General features: G+C 46.0%; 3 protein-coding genes across 4 annotated transcripts in view; 1 reads left to right on the top strand and 2 right to left on the bottom strand.

The window, feature by feature from the left end:
- Positions 1–1,418: 1,418 nt before the first annotated feature.
- LOC120303247 (testis-specific serine/threonine-protein kinase 1-like) lies at positions 1,419–2,926 on the bottom strand. Its single transcript, XM_039332616.1, has one exon. It carries the CDS (start codon positions 2,493–2,495, stop codon positions 1,479–1,481), a length of 1,017 nt encoding a protein of 338 aa, XP_039188550.1. The 5' UTR covers positions 2,496–2,926; the 3' UTR covers positions 1,419–1,478.
- A 2,524-nt stretch (positions 2,927–5,450) lies between these two features.
- Positions 5,451–6,719, bottom strand: LOC120303296 (testis-specific serine/threonine-protein kinase 1-like). Its single transcript, XM_039332698.1, has one exon. It carries the CDS (start codon positions 6,375–6,377, stop codon positions 5,541–5,543), a length of 837 nt encoding a protein of 278 aa, XP_039188632.1. The 5' UTR covers positions 6,378–6,719; the 3' UTR covers positions 5,451–5,540.
- A 513-nt stretch (positions 6,720–7,232) lies between these two features.
- Positions 7,233–15,805, top strand: part of DGCR2 (DiGeorge syndrome critical region gene 2) — a 32,408-nt gene continuing 23,835 nt past the window's right edge. For both annotated transcript variants that reach the window (XM_039332482.1, XM_039332483.1), the window contains exon 1: positions 7,233–7,518. In XM_039332482.1, coding sequence (XP_039188416.1) covers positions 7,440–7,518 — 79 coding nt within the window. In that variant the 5' untranslated portion in view covers positions 7,233–7,439. The remainder of the gene's footprint in view (positions 7,519–15,805) is intronic.

Raw genomic sequence — 15,805 nt, forward strand, 5'->3', positions numbered from 1 at the left:
CAGGTGAAGATTCCTTTTCAGTGAAGGGTATATGGTCTCCTTGAGTTATTTTTATTTTCATTAAAACCGCAAAGAAATCAAATCATGCCTGTTTTTTGGGGGGGGGGGAGGGAAGGGAATTGCATGAGCCACAAGCCGGAACACACAAAAGCGTGGAAGGAAATGTTGATTCGCATCGTTGGGACTGCCACCGTGGTAGATGACCCACCAGTTGAGATGGTTTTGGGGGTCAGTCTCCAATGGCCATCAACAGTCATGGCTCTGACCCATTTCCAGGATCGTAAGAGGCATCTTTGAAATACCGAATAACACTGGAAGAGGAAGATTATGAGCTCACAACCCGTGTGAACTTTAATAATGGTGTAAAAAAAGACGTTGCGACTCTTGAAAGAGTGCAGAGAAGAGCAACAAAGAGGATCAGGGGACTGGAGGCTGAAACCTATAAGGAACGGTTGCTGGGATTGGGTATGTCTAGTTTAATGAAGAGAAGGACGAGGGGGGACAGGATAGCTGTGCTCCAATATTTGAGAGGCTGTCACAAAAAAGAGACACAATAACATTCTGGACAAACGGCTGTCCAATCTCTTCTTAAAAACTTCCAGTGATGGAGCACCCACAATTTCTGGAGGCAGGTTGTGCCACTGATTAATCGTTCTCACTGTCAGAAAATTTCTCCGTTGAGGAGGAGGAGGAGGCGAAGGAAGAGAAAGAGAGGAAGAGAAGAAGGAAGAAGAGGAGAAGGACTAACAAGAGAGAGGAGAAAGAGGAGGAGGAGCAATTGTATAATGCCCTGATAATGGAGTTAAAAAAAAAATGAGTAGGGTGCCAAATGTTTTCGGAAATTAGATTGAGACACTGACAATCCATTTGATTATACTTCTCCAGGAGCCAAGCTGCACTCAAGGGAGACGTTACAATTTTATTTGTACGTTTTAAAACGATCACGCCAAGGGAATTTATACACCTCTGGGCTTTTTTTTTTTTTTTTAACAGAAGCTGCTAACTGAAAAGTGTAAAGAACCCAAAGAAAAAGCACAAGATGTCGGTGGATGCTACAACAGACAAGTCTTCAGCCTCTTAGATGTGACATAGTAGATTTTATGGTAGCACAAACACCAGTTACAAAGTTAGAGAGAGATCCTGGTTCAAATCGTCCCATCACCCCCCCCCCCCCTCCAATCAACTGGTCTATAATCTTTCATTTGGAGAAGATTAACTGAGGGAAAACGCTTTCTTTTATTTTGTGCCAATAAGAAATATAGAAATATGGAGACGTTAGAGGTCCCGGATCTTCCAAAATAAGGGGAAAGGGCTTCAGACTTTTCTGTTGCCCCAACCAGCCTTCATCTCTTTTCAATATCTTCCAGAACGGAGCCTTTAAAAGACACAATTGAGTTTTTTGGCATTATTGGGAACCATTTTTTTTTTTTTTTTGGGTGGGGGAGATGTCTTGAGATGACGTCTCTCTCTTTTTCTTTTCAGAGGGAAGTCCTTTCAATCTGGTCAGGGAGATTGTCTAGCTTCTCGAGATCCTCGTGCAGTATTTCTTGTTTCACTTGTTCGCTCTCCGAAAACTCTGGACCGGTTTCCTTCCCAAAGAGGGATCGGATCTGGCTCTGATGATGCGAGCATTCGCCTGACTTGGTCAGCATGGAGTCTGAAGTGGCTTTGGGTTCCTGCATCCAGATGTGCATCAAAACCTCGTCAATGCACAGCCGTCGGGAGACGTCAGGCTGAAGCATATGATAAATGAGGTCCTTGCATTCCACCGAGAGCACTTTGGACCGGGGAAAGTGGACTCGGTGCTCCTTCTGAAGCTTGAGCATTTTTTTAATGTTGGACTCGTCGTAAGGCATGGAGCCACAGACCATGATGAACAACACCACGCCCATACTCCAGATGTCGTAAACCTTGGGCTGGTAGGGGATCCCCTGGAGCACTTCAGGAGCTGCGTAGGCAGCAGACCCGCAGAACGTTTTGCTAAGAATGACCCGCCCGTCCTCGTCACGGGACAGGCGTTTGGAGAAGCCGAAATCTGTCAACTTAATGTTGTATTCTTTGTCCAGAAGCAGGTTCTCACATTTCAAGTCCCGGTGAACAATGTCCAACTCGTGGCAATATTTAATGGCGCTGGCCAATTGGTGGAACATCTTACGAGCAATCTCTTCGGGAATGGCTCCTTTCTTCTTAATAAACTCTAGCAAGTCTCCTTGGATACCGAGTTCGGTGACGATGTACACTTTCCCTTCGGAGGTCTCAAAGATTTCGTAGGTCTTGACAATGGCGTGATGCTTCACCCTCGCCAACATCTCAATCTCTCGAGGGAGAAACCTCTCCAGGAAGTCTCGGGGAGCTTTCTTCTTATCGATGATCTTGACCGCCACATTACACTTCAACCGTTCGGAATAGGCTGATTTCACTTTGGCGTACGAGCCCTCTCCAAGGTTGATGCCCATAATGTAGCCTCTCTTCTTGAGCACCTCGGCGTCATCCATCGTCTCTCGAGGTGACCCGGAACGTCAGGTTGACAGGGCATCACCTACCTCTGTCCAGATTTATGTATGTTTCAGAATGGTGTTTCTCTCCTTAAGTTCAAGGCAGCAGAATTCTTAACATCCTTCCATGATGTCACAAAGCCAAGCCAGTTTTGGTCCTGACTGAAGATGCACTAGATAGCAAACAAGGGAGCCTATATCGTGGTGACATGGTGGATGAACTTCCTAAGTGGATCACTCAACTCTCTTGGACAGAGTATGTATCTACAGACACGGGCTCCTTTTGCTAATCTCTTGTGTTCTGCATACCCATATTTTTGTTTTAGGATTAAGAGCCGTGGTGGCACGGTGGTTAGAAGGCAGTACTGCACGCTACTTCTGCTGACTGCCGGCTACCAGCAGTTGGGCAGTTCGATCCTGACCGGCTCAAGGTTGACTCAGCCTTCCATCTTTCCGAGGTCGGTAAAATGAGGAACCAGACTGTTGGGGGCAAGATGCTGACCCTGTTAGTGCGATTGCTCCTTCCTTCCTTCCTTCCTTCCTTCCTTCCTTCCTTCCTTCCTTCCTTCCTTCCTCCCTCCCTCCCTCCCTCCCTCCCTCCCTCCCTCCCTCCCTCCCTCCTCCTCCTTCCTTCCTTCCTTCCTTCCTTCCTTCCTTCCTTCCTTCCTTCCTTCCTTCCTTTTCTGTGTCTTATTGTGTCTTCTTCTGAGCCCCAGTCTTTCAGAGCTGTAGGCTCAGTTCATTGTGTTTTTTTTTTTTACCATTTGGCTCATTAAAATTCTTTTTTATGGAGGTTGTGCAAATGTTTATGCCATTTACATTTGCATTCTCTTATAAATTACACTGGGAATTTTGCCGAATCAAAGAGCAGAGTTTGAATCCCAAAGAATCGGTAAAACCACCCAGAATTTGCTCTGAAGGGAACTGTCCGTGGTTCTGACTTTGTTTTCTTAACCGGTTTTTATAATAAATCCAGTAAGAATGTATATACCATAACATTCGAATGTATGGATATATCCTAAGGTCAGTCATGACAGGAACTTAACGCTGAGCCAATATTTTACTATCGTGTTTCCCTGAAAGTAAGAGGCTTTTTCCTGAACGGTTGCTAAGTGAGGGACTCTCCGTAGAATGCAGGAACAGAAATTCTGGCCTAATAGTTTTCTTTCCTTAAGGTCCCTCTCAAGGAGAATACATCCAGTTGGAACCAAAGTTGCATACCAATGAGGCACAGCCACCTCCTTGATTAGTACATCAAAGCTTTGATAAACACATCTGTGAGAGGAAGGATTCTTTTTTAAGGAAATCAACCATTCCAGCTCGGAGTGTCTCAAGCAGACACTTGGGAGCAGAGCTTTGAAATGTCCACCATCCTAGATAATGAGGAACATTTGGTGTGTGTCTGCAGGGAGATGCTAAATCTTCCCCGCTAAAGGTGACAGTTCTTCTCCATTAAGTTGTGCAAAATTATTCGGAAGGGACTTTGGTTTAAAGGGAGAGCTGTAATAAACCCAGCTGCAGACGCCCACGCAACCGGAGCGATCTGTCCTGGATCTTTGGGTAGCAACAATATCCAGAGGGGAATCGTAATTCGTGCAATACAGACAAATGCATTCCTTAAGAAGATTCAACTTTGGCCAGGCAAATTTGTCATTCAAATCCTGCCTCGGTTGGCCAAGAGAATAACCTGGGTCTTTTCCCACATTATACCTGATTTTTGAGGGTTGCGGTGAAAATGGAAGTGCTAATGGGTGCCTAAATAAGAGTTCCTTGCGGGATGAGTGAAGAAGAAGGAGACTTTATTAGAACAAACACAATGGGAGCAAATTTGGGTTTACTGTGTTCTTCCTTCAGTTTTGTTGTTCGCGCTCCTGCCAAGCTTCCACCCTTATGGTAGGGATGGAGAGAGATACCACCCAACTCATCAATTTCCATTATGGGCCAGAAAAAGTGTAGAGGTTTGATTTTAGTTTTTCCCCTGAGGGCAACGACTAAGTCGCTAAGGTGATCTCTTGCAATCACTGGGGGGCTTTTAAGAAGAGGCTGGACAGCCATTTGTCTGAAATGGTTTGGGTCTCCAGCTTGAGCAGGGGGTCAGACTAGAAGACCTCCCAGGTCCCTTCCAATTCTGAAGGTGTTCTATATGTTCTGTTCCAAATTAAATGATATACGATAGGTGCATTGGAGAGCAAGGATATTCCAGTGCTTTCAAACGGATGGGTTTATAGTTGGGTGTTGGCAATGTCTTTTCACTGATGACTGAGTTCTAAAGAACTGTCACTTGCCTTCTGTACAGGTAATCCTCAACTTATAATTACTTTTTTATTATATTTATTAAATTGTTAGGCCGCCCATCTCCGCTACAAGGCGACTCTTCATTTAGCGAGCGTTCAAAATTACAGCGGGGCTGAAAGAAGCGAACAAATGGCCGGTCCTCGCACTTAGGACAGTTGCAGCAGCCCCATGGTTACAGGATCAAAATTTGGGTGCTCGGCAACTGACATGCATGGATGATGGTGGCAGCATCCCACGGGAACCCCCCTTGTGATGTTCCCAGATGGCTTCTGTCAAACAAAACCAAAGGGAGGAAAGCCACATCCACTCTACCACCACCTGATCCGCTTAACCTGCAGTTAAGCGGTTAACAAAGAGAGCAAAATTTTGCAAAGAGTGGCCAAAAAAGAGAGCAAAATTGGGTGTGACTCCCTTAATAGCGTAGCAGCTGAAATTCTGGTCCCTGGGACATTGCAACCATCATAAATGGTTGCTGGTGGTTAAGTGCCCGAATTTTAATCACGTGACCGGTTGTAAGTACGAGGACAGGTCCTTTCCCCTCCCCCCCCGGTGCGGTTGTAACTTCAAACAGTCAATAAATGAATGGATGTAAATCAAGAACTACCTGTGTACATGAAATAAATAGAGAAGGGTGCAACAAGGAGAACGCTGCAAAGGGGATGCTGAAGGAAAAGATTTTCAGGTTTACTGCATTTCTGCAAAGCAATAAGTATTCCGGATAACATTTTATGTTTGCACTTTACCATCTGGCTAATCTCGCAGTTTGAAGGACTTGCCTTGCACCCAGGGGTGGTTCAGAACCTCTTCGATCCGTAGCCGGTGAGACACGTCCGGCTGAAGCATGCGGAAAATCAGATCTTTGCATTCCAGGCTCAGAAACTCGGGGAAAAGGATCCGATGCTCCCTCTGCAGGCGAAGCATCCTTTTGACGTTGGAGTCGTCATAAGGCATGAACCCAGACACCATGACGTACAGGATCACCCCTAAGCTCCACATGTCGTACACTTTGGGGTGATAAGGGACCCCCTGGATCACTTCCGGAGCCGCGTAGGCCGCCGAGCCACAAAAAGTCTCGCTGGGTAAGATTTTGCCGTTCCCGTCTCGGAAACACCGCTTGGAAAAGCCAAAATCCGACAGCTTGACGTTCATGTCTTTGTCGAGGAGGATATTGTCGCACTTCAGGTCGCGGTGGACCACGTCCAAATCGTGACAATATTTGACCGCACAACACAGCTGACGGAACATCCGACAGGCCACTTCTTCCGGCAGGCCCCGGTTGCTCTTAATAAACTCCAGTAAGTCCCCCTGGACTCCCAGTTCCATCACAATGTAGACTTTTCCGGCCGTTTCAAATATCTCGTAGATTTTGATGATGGAGCAGTGGTTGACGGTCGACAAAATCTCCAGCTCCCGAGGGAGAAATTTCTCCAGGAACTCGCTGGGCACTTTCCTCCGGTCTGTGATTTTCACCGCCACGTTGATTTTCAGACGCTCCGAGTATGCTGATTTCACTTTGGCAAAGGAACTCTCTCCCAAGGTGCTCCCCAGAACATAACCCTTTTTCTTAAGCACAGCACCATCGTCCATGATGCCAAAGGTGGGGCGTGCCAAGCTCCCATCTGAACTGTCATTTAGTGGCACATTCCTTGAGGTGGGGAGAAGACCATCTAAAGGGGCTCCAGGCTAGACTGGCCTTCGGTCTCCCAGCAGTGTTTTGAAGAGCTGAGGTCACCGGATGACATCACAAGGGCAACACTGGAAGGATGTTGTTAAGGGACTTGGAGAGGAAAATACACACGGCTGGCACACGGTCTTTCATGAAATAAGTGGAACCCGCTGCCTTGCTGGGAGAACAGTTGCTGCAACTGGGTGTGTCTACTTTAACGGAAAGAAGGACCAAGGCTGACATGATAGCAGTCTTCCAATATTTGAGGGACTGCCCCAAAGAAGAAAGGGTCAAATTATTCTCCAAAGCACCAGAGGGCAGGACAAGAAGCAATAGATGGAAACTCATCAAGGAGAGAAGCAATTGGGAATTAATTTGCTAACAGTGAGGACAATGAACCAGTGGAACAGCTTGCCACCAGATGATATGGGTGCTTCATCCCTGGACGTTGTTTTAGATGAGGTAGGCAGTTACTTGTCTGAGATGGTACGATAGGATCTCCTGCTTGAGCAGGGGGCTGGACTAGAAGACCTCCAAGGTGCCTTCCTTCTTCTATGCTGATTCTGCTGAGCGACGGGGAGGAGCCAGAGCGGCTTCGATGGCCCCGCCCCCATTGCCGCCGCCGCTGCTGCTGCTGCGCGCGCCGCCTCCTCCTCCTCCGCCACGCGCCTATGCAAATGAATCCCTCCGCCTGGCTCCTCCCGCGGCTCGCCGATTGGCCGCGCGGCGGAGGGGCGGGGCGCGCCGGCGCGAGCGGCGGGGCAATGCGGCCGCCATCTTGCGAGCGGAGCTGCGGGCGGGCGGACCCCCTCAGCGAGGCAGCGGCGGCGGCGGCGGCGGCTGAGGAGGCGGAGGCGGCGGAGGCCTCGCTGGCTCCCGGAGGCGGCGTGGCGGCGGCGGCGGCGGCGGCCGCCCTCCCCTTTGTCTTCCCCCGCCCCGCGGGGTTGATGTGGCTGCGCTGGCGGAGGATGAACGGAGGATAAATGGTGCCCAAGGCGGACAGCGGCACCTTCCTCCTCCTCTTCCTCCTCGTGCTCAGCATCACCGAGCCGCTGCGGCCAGGTACGGGCGGGGGAGGGAGGGTTCCGGCGCCCCCACGGCCTTCGGAGAGCCGGGACTACACCGCCCATTCTCCCCAGCTCGCAGGGCACGGGAGGGGCTTAGGGAGGGGAGGGGGCCCTTCCCTGAAGGCCCCCTGGATCTGTCCCATCATCCCCAGCGCTCCCCTGGGGGGGCTTTTGATTGCTGGGGGGGCAGATTGTCCTGCCTCCCCCCCACACTTGGTATTACATGGCTCATAAGGCACTCCCTGCCCTTCGGATGGGTCCTGCCTCCTGTCACCTTCTAGAGAGGAAGGACTACATCGCCCATCGTCATCAGGTCGCAGGACACGGGGGAGGGTCTTCCCTGAAGGCCCCATCATCCCCAGCGCTCCCCTGAGGGGTTTCCAGGTGTTGGGGGGGCAGATCCTCTCTCCTCCCCCACCCCACTTGGTATTACATTGCTCATAAGCCACCCCCTGCCCTTCGGATGGGTCCTGGCTCCTGTCACCCTCTAGAGAGGTAGGACTACATTGCCCATGCACCCAAGGTCCTCCAGTTTTGTTGTTCCTTGCTTCCAGTAATCCCCAGCACGCCCCTGGGGGGTTTCCAGGTGTTGGGGGGCCCCAGATCCTCTCTCCTCCCCCACCCCACTTGGTATTACATTGCTCATAAGCCACCCCCTGCCCTTCGGATGGGTCCTGGCTCCTGTCACCCTCTAGAGAGGTAGGACTACATTGCCCATGTGCCCAACGTCCTCCAGCTTCCTTGGTTCTTGCTGGTGCTCCCAGCTTCCATTGATCCCCATTTAGCTTCCCCCCCCCCCTTGGGAAGGATCCCAGGGTCCCACTGGTAGGACTTAGAGACCTTGCTGTCTTCTCCATAGAGACTTCAGGGTGATTGAGGACACATCAGGATGAGAAGATTGAATCCAGGATGGGGACAATGGGTTCTGTAGGCACTTGAGGTTGGAGGACTTCCTTTGGGAGCATTACGGGGGTGACCACTTTTGGGGTGACCACTTGTGGAGGCTCAAGAAGGACCTCTTCTTCCTCTTAGAAGTGAGATGGTGGAGAGAAGTTTATTTCAGCGCCTGGGGTCTTTTTCTATAAGGATAGGATGGATAATTGTCCAGAACTTTTGCAGATTTCCTGGGAACTCTGGTGTTTCCCTAATGTGGTTGGTTCACACAACCTGCTTAAGTTTGGGTTGTTGTTTTTTTGGGTTTTTTTTTTTTTTTGTAGCAAAGCAAGTTGTGTGAAGCCAGATCATTTGGTTAATTTCTGAGGTGGTGTGTTGTGCAATACTAGAAAATGTATTAATTCACTAAGCCGATTAAGGCTATGCAGCCAACCCTGGAGTATTTGGATTAAGGGGCTGTCTTAACTCTTTTCATTGTTTCCCAGCAACTGTTGAAGTAAATTGCAAATATTTGGGTGATGAGGTGGTACCAGTTGGCCGAAGCAGATAGGCTGATTTAAGAATAGGAGCTGTTGTGGCACCCTAGAAATGGCTGAGCATTGGAAGTACTTACTGGAGAGACACAGCTGGATTGTGCATAGGAGCTCTTGCAATGTGGGTGTGTCCGGTGTTATCCAAAACCATATCTAAATCATCTGAGGCATTAGCATGTGTGAATCAGTCCTGCATCAATGGATCTTGCAAATAATTGGGCTTTCCCTTACCGAAACAATGGGATTCGCTTGCCATCTACAATGTTTGCAATTGCAAGCTTTTGACAAAAGCTGGGAAGAAAAGAAAATGTCTCCTTAAAAAAAAAAACTTGGGAAAAGGGGAAAGATTATCTAAGATTTTGAATATGTCAAGATTGGAACATGTACCAAAAAATGTCAACTTTCAACTGCCCATAAAGGAAAGAGTTTCAGAAGTATAAATACTTGGGCCATAAAAATGTGTGAAGGATTTTTATGTAACGTAGAAAAGAGAAGTAATCTGGAAGGTTACAGTTCTTAAGAAAAGGAGAACTAAAATGACATTCAGGAAGAAAGCATAGAGAAGTATTGTAAATTATTGAAGGGACTGTTAAAAAAAACCAAAAACCTCTCTAGAAATGTCCTTGAGTTAGGGAGAGCAAAGCATAACAAGTTGCCTGATTTTTTTGTTGTGATTTCCAAGAACTTGTATGTGTATCTGTTGGTTGCCACAAGTTTCTGAGTGATTTCATTCTGAGAGATTTCTTATTGACTCCTCAGTCAAAAAAAAATAAAATAAAAATTGACCTCACAGGGAGAAATGAGCCATGTGTTTGGTGTGTGTGTGTATGTGTGTGTGAAAGAGAAAGAACAGAGGCCATGATGCATTGGTGCATAATTGCAGGTCCTATTAACCCTCGTGGTAGAAGGTGTGTGTAATGCTGTGTTCTCAAGTTGAGTCTCTCCAGCCACCCATTTGGGTAAGTCTCCGGGTGGCTTATGAGGATTAAAGCAACAATATAAACAGTGTGGAAGAACATATGCAGTGCTGTGCTGATCGTGGGGGGTAGGGGGAATATAATTACAACAGTGGAGACAGGTCCGGTGGTGGCTTCATTTAATGCCCTGTTCCTAGTGCTTAGGAACAGGAAACGGTAGGATCAGGCCTGTATGAATACGGAGAGAAGGATAGCATTGCTCTAGAGCTGGGGTGTCCAACCTTGGCAATTTTAAAACTAGTGGACTTCAATTCCCAGGATTCCCCAGCCATTCTGGGAGTTGGAAGTCCACAGGTCTTAAAGTCGCCGAGGTTGAACAACCCTGTTCTAGAAGGTGGGTAGCACGGCCGAGAACTAATTGACGTGGCCCCTCAAAATATTTGGATCAGACCGTACTGTAAACAGAAAGACTAGAAGTGAAATGCTGCAAATAATGCATGTTGAAAAATAATGCATACATTTTGGGGGCATTGAACGTGATGGATTGTAACCTACAGATTGGTCCAACGTGGGAGTGAGTGGTTAGCGGATGTTTCTCTATGGTTGAGAGTGCTGGACCCAGTATTCTTTCCAGCCAGCTTCTGAACTTAAGGAATAGAACCTCGGTCTTCCTGTTTGGCATCTTCACCACTACACCCTGGGTTTTGGGCTGAGACAGGCTTAGTTATCTACCGCACTTCTAAGAGGATTAGGTCTTCCTGTTCCTAGGTCTTAACGTCATCACTATTGGATCATTCTGTGTCTTGTGTTAAGAGGGACTAGCTCAAGTCATCTAGGGAGGTTGAGAGGGGACTAGAAATTGGACCAAAGTAAAGTTAGACCTTTGCTGTGTATAGTATGTTTTAAATATGGGCTATGTATGTGTACACTTTGAGAGGAGGCAACTAAATTTCATTTTTAATGTGTGCCATTGTGCCCACAGGAAAAGAATGACAATAAAGGTTATCTAAATCTAATATACCCTACTGTCTGCTATCTGCCTGCCCTGCCTTGCCTGTCAGTCTATCCATCCATCTTTATCATCCATCATCATCCATCCATCCATCCATCATCCATTCATACTTTTTCATTCTCTTGCTCTCTCTTGCTCTCTCTCTCTTGTGCTCTCTCTCTCTCTCTCTCTCTCTCTCTCTCTCTCTCTCTCTCTCTCTCTCTCTCTCTCAAACCTTTTTTGTAATTAAATTATCAGTAGCAAATACATTGCAATATGATAGGGCTGTATCATAGATGCATTTTTGGCCTGATCATGAAATAAGGAAGTAGAAGGGAAGAAGAAACTCCCAGAGGTTAAGAAATGATTTTTAAAATTCATCTGTTTTGTGAAACTATTTTTGCCATATATAACCTGGCTGCCAGTTGGATTTAACAGGACTCCAGTGCTCTTGTAAACAAGAATCCTGGATTTGAATAATGTGCTTATACAGAGCAAGTTGGCTCTTGCTGGTTGATGTAATCCTGTGTTTTGTGTAACATTTAAGACCTAATCGTAACATTTAACTTCTTTCGAACATGCCTTAGTTTGTTTTGAAGATTATCTTAGAGGCTGCTGAACTGTTACATTGGTATTTTTTGATATTTTCCTGTTTGTTTTTGTTTGTTTTTGAAAAGTTGATCTTAACAAGAAAAAGCTTGTCTGTACGCAACCTTGTAGCTAGAAACTTTAAGCAGAGCAACCAAAACAAACAACGGAGACCTATTTGAGGACCTGTGATTGCAGCTGGAAAACGGGGTCCTGCAATCCTGATTGAATTTGGGGGGACATCCTTCATCCTACAAGGTTCCCCGTTTTTCACTTTGGGAGAGGCAAGCTGCATTTTCAAATGGGAATCCACTTGCCTCTTTGGCAGGCCCAGCAATGAAAGTGCCAATTCTTAACCCCCCTGCCCAGTTTCTAGGTGTGTTGTACATATATGTAAAGTTGAGAAGATCCTTATCTAACAGCTGAAATTAAATGGAAAATACCAAAGCTTTGAATTTGCTTATGTGCTGGGTTCATGCGACATCATGTTCCACATGGATTTATTTCTCAATTGAGCTTGGAAATTGCTCAAGGGAAGCCCCAGTTAGGTCCAAGAACCAAGTCTTTCCTATACAGATAAATCCTCTACTTAACGACTGCAATTGAGCCCAATTTTTTTTTTTTTTTGCTCAGTGAAAGATTTGTTAAGTGAATTTTGCCCCATTTTACGACCTTTTGTGCCACAGCTATTAAGTAAATCACTGCAGTTATTAAGTTACTAACATAATTGTTAAGCTAGCTTCCCCATTGACTTTGCTTGTAAGAAGGTCACAAAAGGGGATCCCATGACCTGGGACACTGCAGCCGTCATAAATAGGAGTCAGTTGCCAAGCATCTGAATTTTGATCACATGACCATGGGGAGGCTGCAACGATCCGTAAGTGTGAAAAAAAACGGTCATAAGTTATTTTTTTTTCAATGTCGTTGTAACTTTCAACGGGGTCATTACATGAACTGTTGTAAGTCACAGACTACCTGTATTGTGTATTTTTTTAACACAATCCTCTGGAGTTTCTTAAAAAAAAAAAAAAGTTAACTTTTAAACCTGTTCCTCTGTGCCTCTTTTCGAATAGGCGTTGCCCAAGCTTAGTTGGGTTGTAGAAATAGAAAAATGGTTGGCCTCTGATTTCTTGAACCAAACAAGTCTCTTTCTGCTTTATCTCGGGCCGTTCAGAGTAGATATTAATTAACGGTATCCCAAAAGGCTCAAAGCTTTTTTTGTTCTGTGGCAGTTTTCTAACTGAATAGTTTGAAGGACATTTTTTTTTAAAAAAACACGTTATTTGTTCAGTTCATCTTTTGCCTCTGTTCGGATGTTCAAGGCAGCGTACAGAATATTCCACTCTTGATAAGGCCAAGGGAGAGAGACTGGTCCAAGGCCATCAGGAAGATTTTGTGTTTGTGGTAGTGGAGAATCTGGGCCTCTACACTGCCAACCTGTTTCTTTACTACAGCATTAGTAACTTAACAATTGCAGCGATTGACTTAACAACGGTGGCAAGAAAGGCCGTAAAATGGGGTAACACTCAATGATGGTCGTAAGTCGAGGACCACCTGTACTTGGCTTCTGCCCTGCCCTGCTAATTTATTGCCCCAGCCTTTTCTCTCTGCATCCAGATGCCACCCCCCTAGGATGTGATCTCTCGGACCCTGAGAAATACGGCTTGTTCCACGAAGGGCGAGAGACGCGCATCTGCCCAACACAAGGAAATATTTCAGGGTTGAAAGATAAGATCCCCAAGTAAGAGGGAGATTTACCCTCGAATGAGGAATCTTTGAGCTCTCTCCCCGAGTCCCAAAACAATTAGCTTGCTTTTGTGAGTGCCTCCTGGGATGTATATTAAGTGAAAATAACAAATCAAAGCCCAAACTGGGAATACACAAAAAAGCAGATGATATTAAAGCTATGAAGTCTTATATTTTGTTACACTAATAAAAACCAGGCTAGCAGAAGAGAGATTTATACTGTAGGTGTTTCGTTTTTTTTTTTTTAAATTAATGTCTGTCCCTGGATAGCTGTAAATCTACCCAAAGGTGGTTTCTCATCCCTCACTTTTACCCTGGGCGCGTTAGGAATTTGCAGTATTTGGAGGGGTCTGATGGGCATATTTGGGCTCTCACAAATGCCTGCCCTCTTCGTTTGCGAGAAAGCAAAATGCTTCCCGCCATTTCTGTCTCCCAAGGATCCTCTCTGCCGTACATCAGCTTCCTTTCGTGCTTCCCTTTTCCAATTTGAGCGCTCGAGTTGATGCTCAGCCCTGGCATTTTGATTTGACAGATATTTTATTCATTGTGTTTATTGTTCCCTTTGCTATCTACCTGGCGTGGCCTTGCTGACTTTTTCTTCCCTATGTGTTTTTTCCCCCCTAAAACAATTACCTAGCAATGAAGATACTTAGAGGACTGTAATTCCACCCACTTTTTAAACCACGTGTCCCCCACACACAAGGTCAAGCGTGGTCCGTGGCTGACAAGATTGCCCACTTTGTATAACCTGTGACATTCGATGCAGGTGACCCTCAACCGATGACCACAGGTCAGCCCAAAATTTCCATAAGCAAGAGGATTGTTAAGTGGGCTTTGCCCCATTTTACGACCTCCCTTGTCACAGTTGCTTAAGTAAATCACTGTGGTTGTTAATAAGACTTTTTTTTTTTAATGAATCTGGCTTCCCCATTGACTTGGCTTGCCGGAAGATCGCAACCAGGGATCACGTGACCCCTGGACACTGCCACCGTCATGAATATGAGCCAGTTGCCAAGCATCCAAATTTTGACTTCTGCACTGGTCATAAATGTGAAAAACGGTCCTAAGTCCCTTATTTTCAGTGCCATTGTAACTTTGAAAGGTCATTAAACAAAAAACCCCCGAGGATGTTAGGAAAGACTAAAGGCAAAAGGAGAAGGGGACGGCAGAGGATGAGATGGTTGGATAGGGTCGTCAACACAACAAGCATGAATTTGGGCAGACTCAGGGAGACCGTGGAAGACAGCCCCCCCCCCGGCATGCTGGGGTCCACGGGGTCGTGAAAAGTCGGACATGACTTAGAAACTGACCCACAAAGATCTGGATGGACAATCTGGTTGGAACGGTCAGGCTTTGGAGTAATTGCACATTGCATTCTTGGCTGTTGCGTAGGGCAGCTTAATGTATTTTCAACCTCCTTTTCTCACTCCTGATCCCATGAGGATAGAAGATCTAATTGGTCTGGTCTGAAGGCCTCTTAACCTTCTGAGTAACTGCACAAACCACAGCCTTCCTTGTAAATTTCAGAACAGCTCATTAAACGGCTGAGATGTCTGAAGGCTTTTATCGTGGCCGGTCACCTGGTTTAGCTTGTATAGACTGGGGCTTTACGGAGTAACTAACATCCTTCTAGTATATGCTTCATGGCCTCTTGGCCTCACTTTTTAAAGAAGGGATTTTAGTCTCTCCTCATCTTTACCACCCAAAAATAAAAGGCTGATTAAACCTCTGCTCCACATACTCAGCAATCCCACGTTAAACCTTGGTTTCTGCACGTAATCTGAAACCTTGGGAAATTGCTGCTGAAAATGTTGCATGGGAGGAGACCTTGCGCTTTGCAATTTGTAAACAGTTTGTTGAAAAAAATATCAAGGCTGTAGCAAATTTAAAAAGAGTCAGGACTGAACTTGTTATCAGTTGTTACCAGACTCAAATGCTTGGTCAGGTCTGCTTCCATTTATTCGTTTTTTTTTAAACTGATAGTTACATGCTGGTCACTCCACAGAACTCTTTTTTGTTATATCTTTAAAACTATACTTATAAAATATCGATGTGTTATTTTGAATAAACTTTGCTATGGTTTAAGATCAGCAGTATCTTAGGAAAATGTAACTAAAAGAGGACAGTAGACACGGCAGTGTTATAGTAATGAGCTACATTAATCCAATCCCAACCGAGAATGGTTGCAGGAATTGGGTATGTGTAGTCTAGTGAAAAGAAGGACTAGGGGTGACATGATAGCACTCTTCCAATATCTAAGGGGCTGCCACAAAGAAGAGGGGTCAGCCTAATTTCCAAAGCACCTGAAGGCAGGACAAGAAGCAGTGGATGGACACTAATCATGGAGAGAAGCAACCTGGAATTAAGGAGAAACTTCCTAACAGTGAGAACAATTAACCAGTGGAACAGCTTGCCTCCAGAAGTTGTGGGTGCTCCATCACTGGAAGCTTTTAAGAAGAGATTGGACAGTCATTTGTCTGAAATGGTATAGGGTCTCTTACTTAAGCAGTGGGCTGGACTAGAAGACCTTCAAGGTCCCTTCCAATTGTATTATTCCGGTTAAGTTTGCTAGTTCTTTAGGATTACCACAAAATCTGTTTCCACGTTTTGGAC

This window comes from Crotalus tigris, unplaced genomic scaffold (genome assembly GCF_016545835.1).
Source record: "Crotalus tigris isolate CLP2741 ecotype Arizona unplaced genomic scaffold, ASM1654583v1 scf7180000024461.5605484, whole genome shotgun sequence".
Lineage (NCBI taxonomy): Eukaryota > Metazoa > Chordata > Lepidosauria > Squamata > Viperidae > Crotalus > Crotalus tigris.

Bases quoted from the DNA above. Each gene is read 5' to 3' on its own strand.
- LOC120303247 (XM_039332616.1), bottom strand. From the start codon at position 2,495: ATGGATGACGCCGAGGTGCTCAAGAAGAGAGGCTACATTATGGGCATC.
- LOC120303296 (XM_039332698.1), bottom strand. From the start codon at position 6,377: ATGGACGATGGTGCTGTGCTTAAGAAAAAGGGTTATGTTCTGGGGAGC.